The 24,873-nt window shown below is 36.3% G+C and overlaps 2 protein-coding genes across 2 annotated transcripts; both read right to left on the bottom strand.

Moving 5' to 3' along the window:
• Positions 1 to 10,650: 10,650 nt before the first annotated feature.
• On the bottom strand, positions 10,651 to 11,980 carry LOC142531735 (uncharacterized). Its single transcript, XM_075637958.1, has 3 exons — positions 11,746 to 11,980; positions 10,979 to 11,350; positions 10,651 to 10,931 (listed from the first exon to the last, which is right to left on the bottom strand). The coding sequence occupies exons 1-3, from the start codon at positions 11,978 to 11,980 to the stop codon at positions 10,651 to 10,653; spliced, it is 888 nt and encodes a 295-aa protein (XP_075494073.1).
• A 5,256-nt stretch (positions 11,981 to 17,236) lies between these two features.
• On the bottom strand, positions 17,237 to 17,755 carry LOC142531734 (cytochrome P450 71AP13-like). Its single transcript, XM_075637957.1, has one exon. The coding sequence runs from the start codon at positions 17,753 to 17,755 to the stop codon at positions 17,237 to 17,239; it is 519 nt and encodes a 172-aa protein (XP_075494072.1).
• Positions 17,756 to 24,873: the final 7,118 nt, after the last annotated feature.

The following is a 24,873-nucleotide window of genomic DNA, read 5'->3' as shown; positions in this document are numbered from 1 at the left end:
CAATAAAATCACATTTTCAAAAAATACACTTAAAAACACCCTGTAATAATTTATTAAAAATAAATCTTGTAATTAAAATAATTTTCCTGAAATTTCTCCGGTCTCCGTTCCTCGCTCGAGCGTGAAATACATCTAGAAATCCTAATGCATGAACTTATTAAATTTCATGAATTAAATCCTATTATGCATGAATTATGCATAAAATGCACAAAAATAAATAAACACAAACTAATAAAATAAACATGCATTTTATGTTTTAAAATAATTTAATAAAATATCAAAGAAATATAATAATTTGCATGCATGTGGTTCACGTGGACCCTCAATTTTTGGGACGTTACAACATGTGAGGCCCGGGGCCGAAGAGGGCGGGGGGTGATCGCCAGTGCCATGAGGTTGCACGGACAATGAGCGGCTCCTGGCAGGCTTCTAGGTGGAGGGAACATGAATGAACCGATCCCACACCGGAATGAGAGGGATTCCGAGACTGTTCAATGTAATGGACTGTACAGTTGAAGAGGGCTTAAAAGATTTGATTTGTACTACTCATATCACGAAGGTGCATCTTCTTTTCGGTAGCTCATCACATAAGAACTCCAAAGTTAAGCGTGCTTGACTTGGGGAAATTTTGGGATGGGTGACCTCCTGGGAAGTTTCCCAGGGTGCGTGTGAGTGAGGACATAAGCACGCTGGAAAGACCAGTCTTGATACAGTGAGGACAGTCGTCAAATCTGGGGCGTTACAAGAGTGATATCAGAGCCGACCTCTCTTAATACGGTGTGGTTCGGGGACGAACCAAGCGGAAGCTGGTGGGCATGTGAGGCCCGGGTCCGAAGAGGGCGGGGGTGATCTCCAGTGCCATGAGGTTGCACGGACAATGAGCGGTTCCTGGCAGGCTTCTAGGTGGAGGGAACATGAATGAACCGATCCCACACCGGAATGAGACGGATTCCGAGACTGTTCAATGTAATGGACTGTACAGTTGAAGAGGGCTTAAAAGATTTGATTTGTACTACTCATATCACGAAGGTGCATCTTCTTTTCGGTAGCTAATCACATAAGAAGTCCAAAGTTAAGCGTGCTTGACTTGGGACAATTTTGGGATGGGTGACCTCCTGAGAAGTTTCTCAGGGTGCGTGTGAGTGAGGACGTAAGCACGCTGGAAAGACCAGTCTTGATACAGAGAAATGAGCAGATTTCGTGAGTCTATCTACGATTACCCAGATGCCGTCATGACTTTGTCTAGACTTTGGTAACCCGACAACAAATTCCATGGAGATATGTTCCTATTTCCATTCTGGAATTTCTAGAGGTTGCAGAAGTCCTCCAGGTCTTTGGTGCTCTGCCTTGACTTGCTGGCACACGTGACACTTGAAAACATACATTGCCACGTCTTTCTTCATTCCACTCCACCAAAATTTTTTCTTCAAATCTCTATACATCTTGGTACAGCCAGGATGAACTGAAAATTTTGACTTATGTGCTTCAGACATTACTTCTTGTCGAAGGTTATCGATATCTGGTACACACAATCGTCCTTTCATCCACAAGATTCCTTTGTTATCGATCTCAAAATCTGGTGATTTCCCTTCTTTAACTTGCTCTTTTAGTTTCACCAAAGCGGAATCTCTATTTCGACTTATTTTGATTGTCTCTCGAAGACATGGTTGTGCTGAAAGTGATGTCAGGATCACCTTACTCATATTCTTTCGACTTAAAGCATCAGCTACTTTGTTGGCTTTGCCTGGATGGTAGCTTATCATCAAGTCGTAATCCTTTATGAGTTCAATCCACCGTCTTTGTCTCATATTTAGTTCCTTTTGAGTGAACAAATATTTGAGACTTTTGTGATCGGTGAAAATCTCACACTTGGCTCCATAAAGATAATGTCTCCAAATCTTTAGTGCGAATACCACTGCAGCTAGTTCGAGGCCATGCGTTGGGTAATTTTGGTCATACGGCCTTCAACTGCCTTGATGCGTATGCAATCACCCTTCCCTCTTGCATGAGTACACATCCTAAACCTTCTTTAGATGCATCACTGTAGACGGTGTAGTCCTTACCTTCCATAGGTAATACCAGCTCTGGTGTGGATGTAAGCTTCTTCTTCAAAGTCTCGAAGCTTTGCTCATATTTTTCACTCAATTGAAACTTAGAGTTCTTCTGTTTGAGCTTGGTGAGAGGTATGGCTATTGAAGAGAATCCTTCAACAAATTTTCGATAATAGCCTGCGAGTCCCAATAAGCTTCGAATTTCTGTCACATTCTTCGGTCTGGGCCAATCTGAGATTGCCTCTACTTTCTTAGGGTCCACAGATACTCCTGCTGCTGATATTATGCGTCCCAAGAATGTGACGCTTTCTAGCCAAAATTCGCATTTCTTGAACTTGGCGTACAGTTCCTTTTCTCTCAGCGTCTGGAGGGTGAGACGAAGATGTTCTTTGTGGTCTTCTTCACTTGACGAATACACTAGAATGTCGTCGATGAATACAACAACAAACTTGTCAAGAAACGATTTAAACACTCTATTCATGAGATCCATGAATACTACCGGATCATTTGTTAATCCGAACGGCATCACCATGAACTCATAATGTCCATACCTTGTTCGGAAGGCTGTCTTCGGAATATCGTCCGTCTTGACTTTGAGTTGGTGGTAGCCTGACCTTAAGTCGAGCTTGGAAAAGATCGTAGCTCCCTTGAGTTGGTCAAACAAGTCATCTATCCTCGGAAGTGGGTATTTATTCTTGATTGTGATCTCATTCAGTTCTCTGTAATCAATACACATCCTCATGCTTCCGTCCTTCTTTTTGACAAATAGGACAGGAGCTCCCCACGTAGATGCGCTTGGTCGGATTTGCTTCTTATCCAACAATTCTTGAAGTTGCTCTTTGAGTTCTCTCGACTCTGTCGGAGCCATTCGGTATGGTGCTTTTGAGATTGGTGCAGCATTGGGCACTAAATTAATCTCAAATTCCACTTCGCGGTCGGGAAGTTCGCCAGGAAGTTCTTCAGGAAATACATCCGGAAACTCTTGTTTTACTGGAATCTCTTCTAGCGTAAGTGTGGTTTCTTTCTTTACCTCGCTTATCATAGCTAGGTAAACTTCTTCTCCACTTTTCATGGCTTTCCAAGTTTGAGAAGCAGAAAGAAGAGTCTTTCGTTCTTTTGTCTTACCATGAAATAAAAGTTTCTCTTGGCGTGGAGCTTGGATGGTTACCGTCTTTCCATGACAGTCTACTAAAGCATGATTCTTGGCTAACCAATCCATTCCAAGAATTACGTCGAATTCCACCATGTTTAGTTGAATCAGATTTGCCTTGAAATTCTGATTATCTATGAGAACATCAATATCCCGATATAGAGTGCGAGTTTCTAAAATTCGATTTGCAGGAGTTGATACTCTATATGGTTCTTCTAAGTTATCAGGCTTAGCTCCTAACTTCTTGGCAAATCTTTTAGACATGAATGAATGCGTAGAACCACAATCAAATAACACATAAGCAGGTATATTATTGATTAGAATGGTACCAGCTACGACATCATTTGAGTTGTCGGCCTCCTCTTGAGTGATAGCATAGACTCGAGCATTTGGCTTGTTCTCCTTAGGCTTGTTTGGAGTTGTTCCGCCTGCTGGACCATCTACTGACCCAGTCTTCTGCATTCAGATCTACTGGTTTCCATCTACTGGTTCTGATTTCGGGCTACTGGTTTTGGTCTACTGATTTTTGGCCTACTGAAATTTTTTTTTCTACTTATTTCAGTAGTCTATTACAGTAGCTTATTTTTAGTAATCTATTTCAGTAACTTTCATAACTTATTTTCAGAAGTCTATAAGAACTTATTATTTCTAGTTCCTCCTCCCCAGATTATGAAACCCGGTTTTGCTCTGATACCACTTCAATGTCACGCCCCGAGACGGGGGTTAGGTTGACATCGGCGTTGCTCTCAAATTAACATTCGAAAAACAACAAGCCTCAGAAGTACAAAATTCAGAAACCAGTCTTTTATTCATAATATTCGTTGTCTGATACAAATGTTTTACAGCGGAAATGTAAAATCAGAAAATACGATGTCTGAACAGATGTAGCGGAATATAAAATATAAATCAGAACTACGAACAACGATCTTCATCACCAGCCCCAAAACTGAAGTTGCTCCTCTTTTTCTAACAACTCTTCCTCGTTCTTATCTGAGATGGGTTTGGTGGGTGAGTGATATGATTGTCACTCAGTAAGCGGGGCGGGAATAACTCCCAGTTTTCGAAATCATTTTCATACAAAAACAGTAATACGAATAATATACAGAAATTCTTATTTTCATAACAGAAATCAGTATTCAATATTCAGTATTCAGTAATCGGTAATCAGTATTCAGTAATCAGAAATTTGACAAGTAAGCACTGAGCACGTTCATGGATTTCATGGCTAAACTGATATCAGTCCCCTATATGTTCTCTCCTCTAAGGGGTGAGGCCAGTAATCAGTACTCAGTAATGTTCAGAATATATATTCCTACCATTAGTTCACTAAGTTTCAGTGCTTCAAAATCAGATATCAGAAATCAAGAATATACTTTGTTTTAAAACAGAAATCATCAAACGGGTTTCAAGATATTTATACGTAAGCCCACTTACTGTAATTTGCTAGAGTTTCGGTTGAAGTCTACTGGAAATCTGGTTGCTCTCGCTACTGGACTTAACAGCTCGAACAAGGCACTCTCTTAGCTCGAAAATTTAAGTAATAGTCTTCAATTTGTGTAACACTAATTCAGAGACTTGAGGGTGTTATTTATAGGCCAAAATCTGACTGTTAGACTCCCTACTAATGGTCATAATCTGCATTTAACAGCCTTTATTCCATTTTGAATGCTTCAGTTACAAGTCATTAGTAACTGTCTGCTGGAATCTCGTTCTTCTGCTGCTGGATTCTATCTGCTGGAAAATATCAACTTGTGAAATATTAGCTTGATGCTGGAATTGTTAGCTTCTGCTGAAATTTTCATTTGCTACTGAATATTGCTAGCTACTGGAAATATTAACAGCTACTGGAAATATTAACTTCTGCTGGAGTTTTGCATTGCTGCTGAAATGGTGGAAATTCGGGTTCTCACATAAAGTGCTTGATTGATACTAAAACTTCATTAATCGCATAAGAAATTATATTTTTGAAGAGGAGTTTTTCCTTCAGTTTCTGAGGGGAAGTTTTTTTTAGAATTATCCATCGAACCGAAAATCTGTTTTTGCAAATTATTTCATTCAGTTGTTGAGGGGGAGATTTTCTTTCAGCTATTCCTCGAACTGAAAAAATTTTCTTTAAAAGCTTTTCTTTATTAATTCTCTTTTGGGAGAACTTCTTTTAGCTTTAATTGCTCAAGTTTTGTGATCATCAAAAAGAGGGATATTGTTGGAACATTTCATATTCACAATCTTAATTTTGATGTTAACAAAACTTATTTTTTTTGTTTTTAATAATCTACCTTAGTGCGCAGATAGCTGAAACTAAAATAATCAGTTACGAGCCAAAACTGAAGCTGTCGAAGACGCCAACTGGAAGCATCAACTGATTGTTCAGTTGACAGGTGGTTCAGCAGGAGAACATCAGAAGCCCGGCCAGCTGAAGGAATGTTCAAATGACGAAGAGCCCAACAGAAACCAGTTCAACTGAACAAGAGTGAAATCAGTTCAACTGACGAGTCAACTGATTTCACCAGCCCAACTGAAGACCGATTCAACTGATCAATTCAGAACATCAGTTATGAGCAATCAGTTTCAAATCAAGACAAGCTGAACTAAATGGAATACATCTGTGCGTAAAGGTACAATAACTTTTGTCCAGTCAAAGGACAATAGTGGACGTTGCATCAGAGCTTAAAGACAAAAGTGTTCCAGAATGAACAAGACAAATTTCGAAGAAAAGATTCAAAATGCAACGGATAATAATTGAGTCTCACTGTACGATCAAACTTTGCGCCTATAAATAGAAGGTGAAGATCAGTGAAGACATAATAAGATATATACAACACAAGAGAGAAAAGAGAAGAGGCTCGCTTCAAAGTTATATCAGCTTAGGAGAGAACCATTCACCCTAGTCGAGGGAACACTTCAACGTGTTATCGGCTTAGATTAGAATCATATTCCCTCAGTGTGTGAGAACACTTTCGGGTAGTGTTCACAAATCAATTCTCACACACATACACACACCACCACTCAAATACAGTCTTGCACAAAGACGTTAAACTTGTGTATGTAGTCTTTCTCACATAGACAGTAAAGAAGTGTTGACTGGAAGGTGCTGCCTTTAGTCTCGTCTAGGAGTTCAGTTTAGGCAGTAGTGTAAGTCCTAGCCGGGTGGGTTTGTACAAAGTGTTGTATAGATCAAAGTCTTCTAGTGAATCCTACCCGAGGTGGTAAAAGGGGTGACGTAGGAGCAGTTGAAATCTCCGAACATCCATAAACACATCTTGTGTACTTTAACTGTTAACCCCTTGCTTTAAACTGACTTGATCAGTTCGAGTATTTATCAGTTCAGTTCTCACCATAACTGAACTGATACATGCGAGAACTGATCCCCCTTATCTTCAGTTAATCAGTTACACAAGATTAAAATCCTTAAAATTTATCAGTGTTTCTTAACGAATGATTATTTCGAGTGTTTTCCGCTTGGTTTTAACTCCAAACTCGATCTAATTCATCGGTGAATACATTCTTAGAACACGAGCTATTGCAGCTCTTGAAAAATATTTTGTTTGAAGCACCACAAGGTGCTAGGCAGACGATCCCTCACATTTACTGCATGGATAAAATTTGTCAATGAAAATAATATTTTATTAAAGAGTTTAAATTTATTCTGAAATTTTTTTCTTCCATAAATAGTTATGTAAATATTTTATTTTAAAAATAATGTCAATAAAGATTATGGAAGTAATAATTTTAGGAAAAAATTTGTAATTCTGATCTTTTATATTTATCTCTTTGCGATTTTTGTCTTTTATATGGTCAAATTTTAGTGTTAGTTCGTTATTTTTTCCTTCCTTTTCCTTTTTTTTTTGTAATTCTAGTCATTATTCTGACGTGATGCTTATGCGACACTTGTGCGAAGATGACCTGCCATTAACATAGCACTAAGTGCGTGGTTATACATTTATAAATCCGGATGAAAAATGAAGTGAAGGATCGTGTACTGGTGCCTTTGAAGGCATTACAAACACAATATTCTCCAATTAGCTGCAATAGCTCGTGTTCTAAGAATATTAACAATGATAAATTAAATCGAGTTTGGATAAAAATCAAGCAGGAAAAAATTTGAAGTAATCCTTCGTGAAAAAGACTGCTAAATTAAAAAATATTTTAACTTATGTAAACTGAATAACTGAAAAGCAGGGGATCGGTTGTCGCATATATCAGTTCAGTTATGGCAAGAACTGAACTGACGGATGCTCTAACTGATCAAGTCAGTTTGAAAAACAGCAGTTAATCAGTTAAATACACAAGATATATTTATGAATGTTCGGATACTTCAATTGCTCCTACTTCACCCCTTATACCACATCGCGTAGGATCCACTAGAAGACTTTGATTTATACAACTCTTTGTACAAACCCTCCCAGCTTAGGACTTACCCACTGCCTAACTTAACTCCTAGTCTACACTGAAGGCAGCACCTTCCAGCCAACACTTCTTTAACATCTATGTGAGAAAGACTACACACACAAGTTTAACGTCTTTATGCAAGACTATATTTGAGTGGTGGTGAGTGTGTTCGTGTGTGAGAACATCCTTGTTCAGTTCTCAAACACTGACGGAAATAAGCTTCTAAACTAAGCTGATATGACTGAGAATTGTTCCCTGTGGGCTGATTGCTTCTGAAAGCTAATATGCAATAAGCGTGCTCTATTTATCTTCACACACTCTTGTATCTCTTTCTTGTTCTATTATATTTCGTCTTCACTGATCTCCTCTTTATATAGGCGGAAAACTGATCGTACAATGAGACTCAATTATTGTATCTGTTGCATCTTGAATTCGTTTCTTAGACTTTGTGTCTCGACTTTTCGACTGTCCTTCTGAAACGTTTGTCTTTAATGCTCTGATGCAAGGTTCATTATTGCCCTTTGACTGGACAATTACTTTGTACCTTTGTGTATAGTTGGAATCCATTGAATGAGTTTATCTTCATCTACAACTGAAAGATTCACGCTCCGAACTAATCAGCTGAACTGATCTTCAGTTGGGCTGGTGAAATCAGTTTGACTCGTCAGTTGAACTGATTTCACTATCGTTCAGTTGAACTGATGATCAGCTGGGTTTCTTCATCAGTTGAACATTCTTCGGCTAGCCGGGCTTCTGAGGTTCTTCTGCTGAATCACCTATCAACTGGACAATCAATTGAACTACTCATTTGACGTATCAGTTCGCTTGATTCAGTTTGTGCGATCAGTTGGGTCTTCAGTTTGCGATGTAAACAGCTCGAAACTGATTCTAGCTTCTGTACACTTAAGGTAAAACATTAGTAACACAAAATAACAAGTTTGTTGACATCAAAATTAAGATTGCGAACTTGAAAAATTCCAACATGAAGAAAATTAAATTTTCAGAAAAATAATATTATGACTGAAATTTGACATCACAGATGACAAAAAACGTAACAAAACAAACATAGAATACAACAACATACTACCTTTTATATCACTATGTGGCGTCGGCTATATGAGTAATAATCTGCAGTATTCTAAAAAATATTATCAACTCTCGCTTAATTGCGCTTAAACTTGAAGTTTTCCATAAATCTTCTCTTAAAACATAGGTGGTCCATTGAGGGAGACTTTAAAAAACAAACAAAATTGTTGAATTAAATTAAGATGGAACACAAATTAGAGATTTTATTAGTAAGATTAGTAAGATTGGTGAGCAATAAGAAGAGAAATATAAATTAGATTGAATTACAATATAAACAATAAGAAGAGAAATACACAACATATAATTGTGTTCAACAACGCTTAAGTGCAACTTTTTTAAAAGCAAGATTGACGAACAAGAGGAAAATAATTATAAATTAAAAATTTTACTAGCACGTAATGCTAACAATGTACATTATTTGATATTTAAGTTTAACTACGATGAATTATAATTTATTGAATAAGAATCATACAAAAAATTAATACATTACATTTAAATTTTATATTTTTATGTATTATCTACTCCATTTTATTTGTTTGATATAAATAAAATTATTTTAAATTAAAAATACTATTTTATACTTAAACTTATATTAATCTCGCTTGAAATAAAAAAGCTTGAAGTTTCTCTCTCAGACTTTGACGCGCTTTTAAAACATTTCCCCTAGGTCATTGCGCTTTATCTCCGATTATATATCATCTATATTTAGATAATTGATATCATTTTTAAGAGTTATTTTTCAAGTCTTTTTTTGGTGTCTCTCTTCATTTTTTAATATGGGTATTAGTCACGGTTTCTTATTTCTTAATTATTGGATCTTCTATTGGTCATATTTTTAAATGTCCACACTATATATCCTAGGCGTGACTCCTTCGATTTTGTTTCGATAGACAAAACTAGGGGCGGAGCTAGAATTTTGATTCAGTATAGGCTACTGTATAATATAATTTAAAAAACAAAAAAAAAAATCTTTTAATCATAAAACATAACAAAATAACTACCTTATAATTATTCTTTTCGTGTCTTCATATTTTATAATCTTTGTACAATAGATTCATTATCAACGTCAGAAATATATCATTCTGTACATAGACAATAAGACTATCATTCATCCAATCATTTGATTGCACATGTCTTTAACGATTCTCATGGCTGAAAACACCCTTTTTACTGTTGTCATTGCAACCCGTAGAATTAACGGCAATTTCAAAATATTATAAACCAACGGGTACACCATATTTTTATTTGACATAACTAAATTCTCTGAAAGATCACCAAGCCCTTTCAATCCTTGAAATGCTTTGTTAGAACGCATATCACATATTAAGTTTCAAGTTGATCATCAAGTGTGAGAATATCAAATCATGAAAAATATTGTGGATAAAATTCAGCTAGTTGCATCAAATTTTTCTTGTCAAAAGCAAAAATCAAGTTTTGTGGACACAAACAAACTACACAAAGGAGTAACTCTATACCTGCATCTGATAAACGATCATTTAACTCTTAGAGTTGCATGTTGATAACACCACAGAATAAATCCACACGATATTTATGCAAATTTGTCACTTCTGATAGATTACGATGGGAACGACCACGTGGTGCCTAACGTGTGAACATATCATCCATTTTAAGAACATCAATGTAATGTTGCTCACAAAACCGGTGAACCTTTTCTATAAATGAATCCCAACCATCATCTCTCATCATTTGGAGTCGGTGTTTGCATATTTTTACCAAATCCATTGCATTCACAAAATCCTGATCCTTTTTTTGCTATGGTGTCGACAATTCACTCGAAATTCCTAAGAAATGTTTCATCAAGTGTAGATTGAATGAAAAATCAAATAAAAGTATTGACTCCAATAAATTAAATGATTAAGTTTTTTAATCTGGAGAACTGAAATCATCTTCTGAAATTATCTCAAGCACATCAATGACAGCAGAGAACATGGAAATCAAGCTTATCAAAGAATTTTAATGTGACCCACAACATGTATCCCCAGCACGTTGAAGTGTAGTTTCTTGATTAAGTCCCCCGCCACTTGAAATCTCATCTCTCTCCAATGCCTCGACAATAAAATCTGAATGTTTCTCTCGAAGAAGATCAGAATGTTTGCAAGATGCTCTAACAAAAATTAACACGTCACCAACAACACGAAAGAAATTAGAAATCGGAAGATTTTTCTTGGCCACAACTATAAGAGCTAGTTGAAGCTGAGGGCAAAACAGTGTATGTAAAATGCACATGGGTTCTCCTTTAAAATGAGTGCTTTTAAACCATTAGATTTGCCTTGCATATTACTTGTTCCATCAAAACCTTGTCCTCTCAACTTAGACATGCTCAAATTATATCTAGAAAACATCTTATCAATAGCAGCTTTAAGTGAGAGTGATGTAGTACTGGTAAGATGTTCAATCCTGATAAAGCGTTCATTTACAAATCCACTAATATCCACATAATGGATAACAAATGACATTTGCTCCTTTGTTGACACATCACTAGATTCATCAACTAAAATAGAGAACAATGAATCACCATCATCTCTGATAATAACATTAATCGTTTCAGTGGCACAAGCACTCACTATGTCCTTCTGAATATCAGGTGATGTTAACTTGCAATTTTTAAGAGTATTTTTCAATATCACATCATTAATCTCTTTATTATGAGCACCTAGAAATTCCAGTTGGATAAGAAAATTACCTGGATTAAGAGAACTTTCGTTGTCATCGTGACCTCAAAATGAATGCCCTTGTCGCAACAAAACTCTAACATAATCAATTGAAGCAATGAGATAGATACGATAATCATTTCGCATTTGCTTTGACTATTTGTGCAAACTTGATTGAATGTGCTCATCTTGATTCATCCAAGCTTTACAATTCATTCGAGCTTTATGATGTTCGTTGTCATGCTGGCCAACATAAATATTTAACCTATCTTTACACTTCCAATTTGTGAATCATTCACTAACAAAAGCCTCCGCTTCCGCTTGTTTTTCCATAGTTGTCTTGAAGAGATAACAATACAAATAATACGCGACATATTTTTCTATACTATACTCCAACCAATCACCAAATTCATTAAACCATGAAGGATTGAACTGTCTACATACTCCAATTTTTTTTTTTCGGAATTCATAGCCTGAAGGTTGACATGGACCTTTTTGCAAATATGCCCTTCGAACTTGATCCCTAATATTAACATTATATTCACAAATTGGAGTCCTAAATCCAGGATCTGCTGGTAGTTGTGAGAAATCAAATTCTTCAACCCTAACATCTCCAATGCTTTGTACATCATGGTTCTGGATCTTTTCTTTTAAAAAATGTATGCAATGTAAATATTGATTTCTCGATAAAATAAAAATAAAATATATTATAATATGTTTAGCTTTATATATATTTATAAAACAACTCGCATTGATTTCTTTCTTAAAGTCGTTATATTTTTTTATGTATTGTTTTGCTAGTTTAATACTTCACAAAATGTGCCCAGATGATGGGAAAATGTAAGATTGAAACAATTACAAAGCTATCAACATATAAATCATAATCAATATATATCTATCACCTCAGTATTAAATAACAACCAATTATTACATAAAAGTATTAGAGGCACAAATTAGGAACAAATAGAACACACTAAATAGGGGAAAAACGACATCGAACAAATATTAAAATAGCAAACACCACTTTTGAAATTATAAAGAAAATAAATTGAAAATTAAAGAATAAAATTAAAAGTTCTGAATTTATACCTAACTCCAGATAGTTAAAGCTAATAAATTAAAGTCGGCCTCTCATTCCTTTTTGTTTTCAGGCAGGAAAAAAACTCTAATAAGCTTCGCCCCTGAAATCAATACAATGACTTCAAATTCCAGACGATATGGAATCGTGGTCTAAAAATACCAATAATGACCGAAGAAAGAAAATCTCCACATATATCATAAAAACACATGCACACTGTGTGTGTTTATAAATATATTTATATATACACGAGTAGAAAAATCGGATTTTACTTCGGCAGGCTTTACTTCGGCAATAATAAATTACGAAGTAATACATTACCAATAACTTCAGTAATAACACAAGCAAATTAAAATAATATATTTTACTTCGGATGTTTAAAAACACGGGCTTCACTATATTTTTTTATTATATTTTACTTCGGCATATCAATGTTGACGAAGTAAAAAAATAAAAAAAATAAGTTCATGCTGAAGTAATAAGATGAACCGCGCCGATTAACAAAGAAAGCTAAACTATACTGAACATTTAGCGACGGTTTGTAGTTAAAACCCGTCGCTGATTTAATCAGCGACGGTTTTTCAAAAGCCGTCGCTAATAGCGACGCTTTTTTCGCGCATATGCGCACACACTTCAGCGCATATACGCGAGTGCCTCTGTTCTCGCATCGTAGCTACTGGCCGCGACTACCTGCGCGACCTCGCGCATATGCGCGCGTCGGTGTCGCGCATATGCGCAAGAGACACTGCCCTCACACATCAATTTTCGCAAGTAATCACATTTCCAGGGACAGTTTGGTGTAAACCGTCGCCGATTTAGTCAGCGACGGTGTTATAAAAAACCGTCGCTAATAGCGACGGACTTGTAAAAAACCGTCGCTAGTAGCAACGGATTTTTAGAAACCGTCGCTGAATAATATCGATTATATCATATTTCCTTCAGAGACGAGCTCATTATATCCATCCACATTTTCTTTCAAAATTAACCCTAACACCACGCCGTTCCACTCACCGCCGTGGGCTTCGAACCACCAACACCACCGCCGTTCCACTCACCTGAGAGGGAAGCAAAACACCACCACCACCACCGTTCAAAGCACTGAGTTAGTCCGGCACCAGTTTCCCGAGGTATGGTATTGATTGGAACGATAATTGGTTAATTTCTTGTTGTCGTACCTCTGTTGAGTTATTTATTGAAAATGGCCACCACCAACCTTATAAGAAGTTTGAAATACATGGTGTTAAGACTTTATAAGTCAAGTGTATTCTATGCGGCTCACGTGTTGACAGAATTAAAGCAAGCGATTGGTAGGTCTTTCGATACTGTAATTGATATATTGTTGTGTTCAAAGACTCAGTAGTCTATTGTCTTGTATTATCAAGAGCTACTAGTTGAGAAGTCCCTTTCTGTATGACTCAATAGTTTCTGATGAGGTTGGTGGTTGAGATACACACCACTTCTTTGGAGGTGCGTGTTGTTTTCTAAGGCCTTGGTTGTCCGTCTCTGGGTTCTTAATGTTCAGCATTGTCTAAAATATTTGTTGTCCCCTTCTTGTTAGGCATTGTCTAATTTTCGGTTTTTCTAACTTATATGCACTGTGTGTTGAGGACTGGACATGACGGTATTTGTTAGTCATTGTCTTCGTCGATTTTTTTTGTTTTTCTAACTTGTATGCATCTGTGTAGTCTTCTTTCGTTTGTTAGTCAATAGGTAGTCTTCTTTCATTTTTTTTTGCGCTCAACAAATTAAATTGAAAATGACATTATTAAATGTAATATTTTCAGGTTTAGATCAAATTTATTGTTATATATTTCTGGTATTTTGCTGTATTGAAATGGATAATTCTTGGATTCACTCGGATAGAAGGTCAAAACAGTACGAGGAGGGTGTGGAACTGTTTATCAGAGGTTGTTTAGAGAATCCCCATATTGACCCCAATTTAATTCATTGTCCTTATTGCAAATGTAAAAATCTTAAAAAAAGACCAGCTAAGTCCGTTCGAGAGCATCTTATTTCCATGGTTTTAGTCAAAATTATGTGAATTGGATTTGGCACGATGAGTCTGCTGAAAGTGACAAAGTAAATTGGAGCACGAACAAGGAGCCAATTGGTAACTATCACGGACACTTTGAAACCACTAATATGTGTGAGGCAGCATATGGTAACTATCACGGACACTTTGAAACCACTTTATTGTTGAGATAATGTGTTGCCATTGGGATATATTTTATTGTTGAGATAATTGCTTGAGATGAATTGTTGTCATTGTGATATATTTTATATTATTGATAAAAAAAGGAAATTTTGTTCCTGATTTTCATATCTTCTGTGTTGTAATCTTAAGCTTTTGTGTTTATTCTATTTATTGCTGATATATGTTTTGGTTAAAATACTTTCTTTTCATTTGTTTTATTTGGTGGGTTGTTGGTTTTATCAAGAAATTTGAAGCCCAGAAATCATATACGGGAGTATGATTCTGGATTGTAAGTGTTGTCTTTTTTTCAAGATTCTTGTATCATTTCCAAGTGGCACAAATTCAATCTGTTCTTACTTTTAAGTTGATTTCGCTTCTTGAAACAAGAAGTTGGGTGGCTTCAGATTTTTTTGGAGTTTAAGGTGATCTGGTTTTGTCTTTTCCTGTTTTTTTGGTCTATATCTGTCCTTATTGGTTCCCTCATATCGGATTGAACTCGAGACTCTTGTTGTCTGCGTTTATTGGTACATGCATCATGTTAATCATATCAAAATTGTCTCATATATTAATTCTTTTACGTTAATCCTCAAATTAATATGGTTTTACTTTTTTGTGACAGCTTGTTCTTCGAAAAAAAATATGTTTTACATGGAAAATTCTTATAATTGTTTTTAAGCATGGGTTAATTATATTTGTGTTCCAAGATTAAGTTTTAATTTTCCTAGCTAGCTTGGCGGCTCATCCAGCCTTACGTTTTTTATGTTTTAATCATCCAGCCTTACGTTTTTTATGTTTCAAATTTCAGTTTGCAGGATGCATCAAGAACCAATATTACACCCAATGTCAATATGACGAGGTTAGAAGTGAATGGAGTGAATTTGTTTACTCCTATGTAGGTGCTTAGATGGATGGTGTATGTTGGGACAAATATTTTGTTTGTCATTGTGGATTTTTGGATATACTTTTGGTTTTGTGGATACATTTTTTGGGTTACTTGTGGATTGATGAATATGTAATTGTGGATTCGTGGATATTAATAATTTTTAGATGGATAATTTATGAGTTTAATTATATTAGTGTATTAAGTCATATATTGCGAAGTCTTTATTTAACAATTACTTCATCAAAATAAAAAAAAATGAAGTGTAATAGGTAAATTACTTCGTTGTTATTTGCAAATTGTGAAGTTACATAATATTGAATACTTCGTCAATAAGAAATCAGACGACGTGATAGAATTAATTTACTTCAACATTGTTCTGTTAAAGCGAAGTTGTTTTGCGCAATTACTTCATCAAAATACAAATTACTGAAGTCTTTCGAACCACTTACTTCGTCACTAAATGTAAATTGTGAAGTAACATAATATAAAATACTTCAACAAATAGGATAAATGCTGAAGTTATAGATTATATTTACTTCCACAAATAGGATAAATTGTGAAGTTGTTTGTGTCTATTACCTCATCAAAATACATAACTACGAGGTCTTTCAGATGAATTACTTCGTCGATTATTGTAAATAATGAAGTAAAATATTATAAACTACTTCGCTAAATAATAATTAAGACGAAATTATATATAATATATTACTTCATTATTTACAATAATCGATGAAGTAAAATACATTTTTTACTTCGGCACCGGTCCAATTCTGGACCGGTTTTCCTTCGAAAACCGGCCAAAGACTTCAGTATTTTCAATCATACAACTTCGGTTATTATGCGAAGTAAAAGGTACATCTATGACTTCACGTCCATATACTTCGGCAATTAACTACCTTATTACTTCATTGAATACGCGAAGTAAAAAGCGATTTTTCTACTAGTGTGTATATTTATATATATATGTGAGAACTTTTTATCGAATTTATATTGCCTTTGAAGGCGTAAACCCAACGGAAAGTTCTAAGTCATGTGTATGCATGCATGGAGGCTTGTGCAAAGGGTTTTAAAAAAAATAAAATTGGCCCACCTATATTTCAAATACTACGAATATTTTTTGGCTTTAATAAGCTTCGCCTTGGGCACAATCCTAACTTTTTCTATGCTATACTTGTTTCATAGTCATTACATTTTTATATGTTCACAAATCCACCATAATATCCTTATCTCTAGGACTATGTATCTGCTCACTTCTCTGTCCAACTTTTGGATCCATATAACCAAGCTAACCTATGTTGAACTTTCCTTTTTTTAGCGTCAGAAACTTTCCTTTGTATTTCAATGGTACTTTATGAAATTTTTAATTTGAAGTTAATTAAACCCTGTTATAGTTTGACCTCCTCCTCTATCAGATTTTTTCATCTTTCACTGGGATCTTTTTGCAGGAAATTTTAGAGCTTTATGATAAATGTAACAGAACTTTTGCCTTGAAAAATATCATGAAGTTGAGAAAGTTATAGTTAAAAGATTTAATTTGAAGCTGTACATCCTTTTACATGATCCAGTGCTTCTTTGCATACACTGAGATTAACACATACATATGATCATAATATATTTAACACATATATTTCAAGAACTAAAATGGGCCAAAATATGTTATATTAGGTATCATAGTTCGTTACTGTAAAGGAAATATGGAGTACTGAACGAAAAGAAAATTCCCTGTGTGGGCTTCAAATTCCTTTAAAAATTGGCTTCGCAACCACCATTAATGGAGAAATCCTATGCATCGTAATCCCAAAAACTTCACTCATATCAAGATCCGCCGGCTGGACTCCTAGCGGAAGCTCCCAATCAAAGCTGTGAACCAGCTGCGCCAGTGCAAGCTCAACTGTCGCAGAACCAAATGCGATCGCAGGACAGCTTCTTCTCCCCGCACCAAAAGGTATCAACTCAAAATCTTTCCCTCTAAAATCAATTTCATTATCCATGAATCTTTCAGGATCAAATATATCAGGGTCTTTCCAGGATTCTTGGCTCCTCCCTATGGCCCAAGCATTGATGTAAATTCTTGTCTTTTCAGGGATTGTGTACCCACCAACGGAGACTTCTTCCATGGATTCTCTGGGGAGTAGTACTGGTGCAGGAGGGTGTAGCCTGAAGATTTCTTTGATAACGGCTTTCAAGTAGTTCATTTGGGTTATATCGGATTCCGTAAGTTGGCAGCGTACCCGTTGTAAATCATTGCGCATTCATATATGCATAAAATCATGAAAACTTTGGAAATAATAATCAAAACGTTAAACGATTTGAACTCAAATATTTTTCATGCTAAAATACATAAATCATGCATAATATGATTTGAATGGTGCATCAAAAGAGTTTAGAAGCATGTCTTTGCGTTTTAAAACGCTCGAATATGTGATCGTTGGCGTGGGTTGCGAAGAGGGACGAACGGCGACGAAAATCCTTAAAATTCTTGCTCTTATTTTTTGAAAATCCTTGAGTGTGTGCTGTGTGTGTGAGTCAACTGCTAAGGGACTGAAGAACCCTAGCTTTGATATTTAATATTTTCGAAATTTATGTGTGTAATGGTTTAAGGTTTAGGGTTTTGTGCTTTTTTGTTTAGGAGAAATTGTGCCTTCTAATCTTAGATAAATTAGGCCCAATAATATCTATTAAATTGTAAAATAAAAGTTTACAAAATTTGTTTTCAAAAATAATAATTTTTGGGCCTTTAAAAGTCCTTCGTTTGGCCAAAACCGACTTCCGTATCAAACGAGCTCGTCTCGTAAAATAATTTGAACTTTATCATTTTTAGAAAAATTTAGTTATATTTAATCATTTTATTAAGCCTAAAAAATATTTATCTAAAAATATTTTTTCTTATTCGTCCCCGGTCTCCTTTCCTTAGTTTATTATCGAATATTCAAATAAAATCTTTAGTTTCCTTGGAATCATGCAAATTAGCCCTTCAACCATATACTATGTATCATTTAAACATTAAAAATAAATTAAATAAAATAAATAAACAATATAAATCATTTGAATGCATGCAGTTTACGTGGGTTGACTTTTAGACGTTACACATTTGGTATTCCTTCTGGTTCCCGAAAAAATTTTTACAATCCTAACAGGCCAGAGCTCTCTGTGAAATTTTTTTTAAGAGCAAAAATGATTTAATAGCTTCCGTGAAGGATTCTTCTATTTGAGTTTTGAGACGTAAATGTATCGTTGTTCAAAGTTCCTCAACAATTTGGAAGGTCAAATGCAAGAACTGGTCCGAATGTAGCAATTGTGGGTGGGGACTTCGAGCATCAATGAAACAAAAATTAGGCTATTTCATGATTACAAAGTATGTTGATAATCACACACGCATATCCAGCCAAGTGGGTATAGATCACCACAACCTTGACGTCAGCATGATAGCCAATACACTTTTGGGAATTGTGCATTGTGATCGTGCATACGAGATCAAGTATGTGCAAGAGAACATTAAATCAAAATATGGGTATGATATATCATATGCTAAGGCATGACAGAGTTTGAAGCGCGCAGTGGAGATCGTTTATGGCACATGGGAATCTTTGTATATTGTCTAAGTACAATCCAGGAACTAATATAAAGTTGAAGCACCTTTGACCATATGACCATCGACCTAAAATTTTGAACTTTTTGTTTTGGACCTTCAAACCATGTATAGATGTTTTTCGACATGGTCACAACATAATCAGTGTAGATGGTACCCATTTGTATAACAATTATAAGTACAAACTACTCATAGTGGTAACTTTAAATTCTAATAACTAGGTTTTGTCTCTAGCATTTACGCTTGTTGATAAAGAAAATTACAAGTCATGGCATTGGTCCCTAGGAAATGTTGCACGACATGTTACAAGAGGTTGCAGAGGTGTGTGCCTTATATCTGATAAACATGCAGGTATAACAAGTGCAGTGCAATATCTCCCTGACTTCAAACCTCCTCGAGGTGTCCATCGTTTTTGTTTGAGGCATGTTTTCTCTAATTTCAACAGAAAGTTTAAAAACATTCATTTTAGGTACTTATGTTGGGAAGCAAGGACGCAACAGCTAATTGGAAAATTTATTGCCACGATGATTGAAAGAAAAGCAAAAAATGCATCAGCTTTCACTTATTGTCTGTCAAACGTCCAAAATGAAAAATGGTCATTGGCTCATGATAGTGGATGGAGACGAGGGATAATGACGACGAACATGTCTGAGTGTGTTAATGGTATGTTGAAAAGACCTTGACGTCTCTCTATAACTGCAATAGTGGAATTGACTTTGTAGTGATGCGTGCACTATTTCATTCACCGCAGAATGAGAAGTCAAAAAATGATGGAAAAAATTCAACCATTGACTGATTATTCTTTCTCAAAATCTGGTATGCGGTCAAAAAATCAACGGAACATCGAGTAGTAAAATTTAACCAAAGGGATCAAACAACATCCGTTGTGACAGGATCAAGACCAGGTGTGGGGCCCTTAGCTCCTAATCGTTATTACAAGGCAATCTGATTAGAGTTAATTAATTACATCGGAAAACGAGTTTAAATTTTCTTTACAATGAGCCTAAATCATTTTTTTTTGAATACTAAAAATAGTATTTTATCTCATATCATAAAACTCGCCCACACAAAATCAAAACCAATTTTATACAAACAACTCATATCTTCGGGACATGCCCCGGTATATAGATACATATATATATATACTGGGAACAAAACATAAAACCTCAGCCCAAACTATGACTCCCTCCAGAAGTACCCTCTCCGGCCTCCTGATATCCTGGGGTACCTCCCATTGTCCACACATAAAGACAACAACAGCCCCCCTTGGGTGTGAGCAAAGCTCCATATGGAACAACCATCATATATACCACAAGTATCTAAACAATGATATATGATATGCAATGCATGTATGTCGTGGAGGTATCAGGTCAAATGCCCATCCACTGAGCACATGTCAGAATCAATCGAATCGCTATCAAATCAATGTTCGAGCTGGCACACCGGCCTCAATCAGGGATACTCGTATGATAGCGTCGACAAAGCGCCATCAAATCCCAAATCTCAATCAATCTTCGGGGCCACAAATGTCTATGTTTTAAGGGTCATGTAATACCAAACATAGCATTGTGTTCACAAACCCCAGAATCCAATCAAATCATATCAGGGTATCCAAGGATCTTAGCTCAACGTGCATGTCATGTATCGATGTATGCATCACACGATGTGTGTTAACAAAACATTTATTTTATACATCGATATTCAAATCACAATGTCATGTATGCCACATCAAGTCATCACATAAGACATATAGACACATATTCTCGATCAAATCAATCAAACATATATCATATGATACAGATACCTGTCGTATGTTACTCGATCGCAACATAACTCAATTCTTCGTTCCAGTTGATGTAGCTTGATTATATCAGTATAATAATCTATCTACATCAATAACATATTAATTTCAATCAATAACATGATCCAAAATCAATAATATAAGTTCCAAATATCTTTTGAAACTTTGAAAATTCATATCAAATCAAAATCACAACATAATTCAATTCCGACTTCGAATACGAGTTTCTTGTCGGTTATTCTACCACATATATGAATCTCAACTTCAAATACATGCTATTCCAGCACTTTCATATTTAGAGCTGCTGAAACTAGAAGAAATTTACCTCAACAGGAAGCTCTCGACGCGAAGATTCCGAATCAATAATTTGTTCCAAGTTTGGACAACGTTTCGAAGTCGATTTGGACGGAAGAAATCAAAATCTCTCGAAGCTACGGATGAAAAATGAAGAAGAAAATGAACAGAAATCTTAGTCTTATCTTCACCGCTCTCGCGCTCGGGCGGTAGAATTCTCGCGCCCGAGCGCGAGATGTTCTGCCCCCGAGTTTTACTTACACCACGCTCGGGCGGTCACAAACTACCGCTCGGGCGCGGAGTATTCTGCCCGAGCCTCAATTTTTCCACACTGGCGCTCGGGCGCCACACGTTCTGTCCAAATTATTAGTTTTGTATTGTATTGGCGTCCGGCTACTCCACTCGAGTTCTTATGACTTCAATTCTATTAATTAATCAATATCTAATGCAATATTTCATTATCGCACTATTTTCTCATTTTCATTGTCATGATATACCTCATGTACATAATCACATGACAATTTCATAAATTATCGATAATCAACGTAGGATTTACTATAATACGATACACGGTCCTTACATTTCTCCCCCACTTAAAAGATTTCGTCATCTAAATCTCAAACATCTCTATATACATAACATTGGCAAACATATATATGTCACCAGTTATAGTACATATCAAAATTAAAATCAGTAAATGGATCAATATACATTGAATACAATGGAACAGATGGAAGAGAATCAAACAAGTGCGGATATGATTCTCGCATCTTGCTTTCCAATTCCCATGTTGACTCCTCCACACCATGTCGTGTCCATTGCACTCGAACTAGCGGAATCGATTTATTACGCAATACTTTCTCATTCCGATCCATAATACAAACATGTTGTTCAACATAGGAAAGAGAAGGATCAAGCTCAACCTTATCAGGTTGAAGCACATGTGATGGATCTGGTTCATATTTTCTCAACATAGAAACATGAAATACATCATGAATGGCAGATAGAGCTGGTGGCAATGCTAGTCGATAAGCAAGATCCCCAACTCGATCAAGAATCTCATATGGACCAACATATCGAGGAGATAATTTTCCTCGCATGCCAAATCGAACAGTGCCTCTAAAAGGAGATATTTTCAAAAACACTTTGTCACCTTTCTGGAATTCCAAGGGTCGTCTTCGTTTATTCGCATAACTCGTTTGACGATCCTGAGCAGCTTTCATCCGCTGTCGAATCAATTGAACCTTATCATTCATTTCATGTATTATTTCAGGTCCAGTCAATTGTTTTTCACCAATTTCATCCCAGAATAATGGTGATCTACATCGTCTCCCATATAGAGCTTCAAACGGTGCCATACCAATACTCGTTTGAAAACTATTATTATAAGAAAATTCAACCAATGGTATGACATCTTGCCATCCCATTCTGAAATCCATCACAAAACGTAACATATCTTCCAACTTTTGAATCGTACGCTCAATCTGACCATCAGTTTGAGGATGATAAGCAGTACTCATAGCCAAACGCGTACCCATCTCTTCTTGGAAACTACCCCAGAATTTAGAAGCAAACCTGGGATCACGATCAGATACAATCGAGACTGGCACACCGTGCAGTCTCACAACATTCTCGATGTATAAACGGGCCATTCTCTTATAAGGATAAGTCCGCTTATACGAAATAAAATGTGCAGATTTCGAAAGCCGATCAATAATAACCCAAATAGCATCACAGCCCTTGGGCGAACGAGGTAAATGAGTCACAAAATCCATAGCAATATGTTCCCAATTCCATTTTGGGATTTCGAGACTATGGAGCAATCCTCCAGGTTTCATTCTCTCGGCTTTCACTTGCTGGCAGACAAGACATTTCGAAATAAACTCAGCAATATCCTTCTTCATACGTTTCCACCAAAATTGAGGTCTCAATGCCAAGTATATCTTTCGACCTCCAGGGTGAATACTGTATTTGCTACAATGTGCTTCTCGAAGAAGGGCAGATTTCAAATCAGAATCATCAGGAACTACCAGCCGACCATTAAGTCGCAAAGAACCATCTGAAGAAATCTGAAATCCAGACTGATGTCCTGCAGATACAAGTTCTTTCGACTTTTAGATCTGAGCATCGCTTCGTTGGGCCTTTCGTATTTTTGATATCAAATTCGGCTCAATTTGCAATGCTGAGACAGTGACAGAATTCCAATTCGAGTGAAAAGTCCAGCCAGAAGTACATATATCCTTGTGTACTTTGGCGACACAAATAGAAGCTAGAACAGAATCGTGCACTTTACGACTAAGGGCATCCGCAGTAACATTCACCGATCCAAGGTGATATTGAATCTCACAATCAAAGTCCTTCAGAGATCCATCCACCTACGTTGCCTCATATTCAAATCAGATTGAGAAAAGAGATATTTCAGACTCTTATGATCTGAATAGATAACAAACTTTTCTCCGTACAAATAATGGCGCCAAATCTTCAAAGCTAACACAATGGCAGCCAATTCGAGATCATGAACAGGATAACGAGTTTCATGAGATTTCAATTGACGAGACGCATAAGCAACCCCTTTGCCATGTTGCATCAGAACACAGCCTAAACCTTTACCAGATGCATCTGTACACACTACAAATCCTCCGGTACCTGAGGGAATAGTAAGAACAGGTGCTGTGGTCAATCTCGTCTTCAATTCAAGAAAGCTAGCTTCACATTCATCTGACCAAATGAATCGCTGATTCTTCTGTGTCAGTTGAGTAATAGGTTTAGCTATTTTTGAAAATCCTTCAATAAAACGACGATAATATCCAGCTAAACCCATGAAGCTACGGATCTCAGGAACATTCGTAGGTCTCGGCCAATTCAATACAGCTTCGACCTTCGCAGGATCAACAGATATGCCATGTCTCGAAATGACGTGGCCCAAAAATATCACTTTGTCCATTCAGAATTCACATTTGGACAATTTAGCATATAAATGACTAGTACGAAGAGTTTGAAGTACCAGTCTCAAATGTTCAGCATGCTCCTTTTTCGATTTCGAATATACAAGAATATCATCAATAAATACAATAACGAATCGGTCAAGATAATCTCGAAAGACACGATTCATTAGATCCATAAAGACAGCAGGAGCATTCGTGAGACCAAAAGGCATAACCAAAAACTCATAGTGGTCATACCTCGTAAGAAAATCAGTTTTGGGCACATCTTAGTATCGAACTCGTACTTGATGATACCCAAAACGAAGATCAATATTTGAGTATACAAAAGTACCCTGAAGCTAATCAAATAAGTCATCAATACGAGGAAGTGGGTACTTGTTTTTCACAGTAGCCCGATTCAATTGCCTATAATCGATACACATTCGCATAGTACCATATTTCTTTCGAACAAATAAGACTGGAGCTCCCCAATGTGATACACTCGGTCGAATATATCCCTTATCGAGAAGATCCTGTAATTGTTCTTTCAATTCTTTCAATTCCAATGGTGCCATGCAATAGGGAGCTTTAGATATGGGAGCAGTCCCCGGCACAAGATCAATACTAAACTCAACTTCTCAATGAGGAGGAAAATCGAGAATCTCATCGGGAAATACATCCGGGAATTCTTTCGCAACATGAATCTCAGATAAAGAAGGCTCCTTCTTAGAGACATCAATAGCGCAGATAAGATAACCCTCA

Source organism: Primulina tabacum, chromosome 17 (assembly GCF_025594145.1).
Source record: "Primulina tabacum isolate GXHZ01 chromosome 17, ASM2559414v2, whole genome shotgun sequence".
Taxonomy (NCBI): Eukaryota; Viridiplantae; Streptophyta; class Magnoliopsida; order Lamiales; family Gesneriaceae; genus Primulina; species Primulina tabacum.
Note: the sequence above shows the minus strand (reverse complement) of the source record. Positions and strands in the feature narration are given on the sequence as shown.

Excerpts from the sequence above, each read along its gene's own strand:
- LOC142531735 (XM_075637958.1), bottom strand. The coding sequence starts at position 11,980 with ATGATGTACAAAGCATTGGAGATGTTAGGGTTGAAGAATTTGATTTCT. Across the intron at positions 11,351-11,745 it reads TTTAATGAATTTGGTGATTG|GTGCTCATAATAAAGAGATT; the intron begins GTTGGAGTATAG and ends TGGAATTTCTAG. Across the intron at positions 10,932-10,978 it reads ACAAGGTTTTGATGGAACAA|GAGAACCCATGTGCATTTTA; the intron begins GTAATATGCAAG and ends CTCATTTTAAAG.
- LOC142531734 (XM_075637957.1), bottom strand. The coding sequence starts at position 17,755 with ATGCGCAATGATTTACAACGGGTACGCTGCCAACTTACGGAATCCGAT.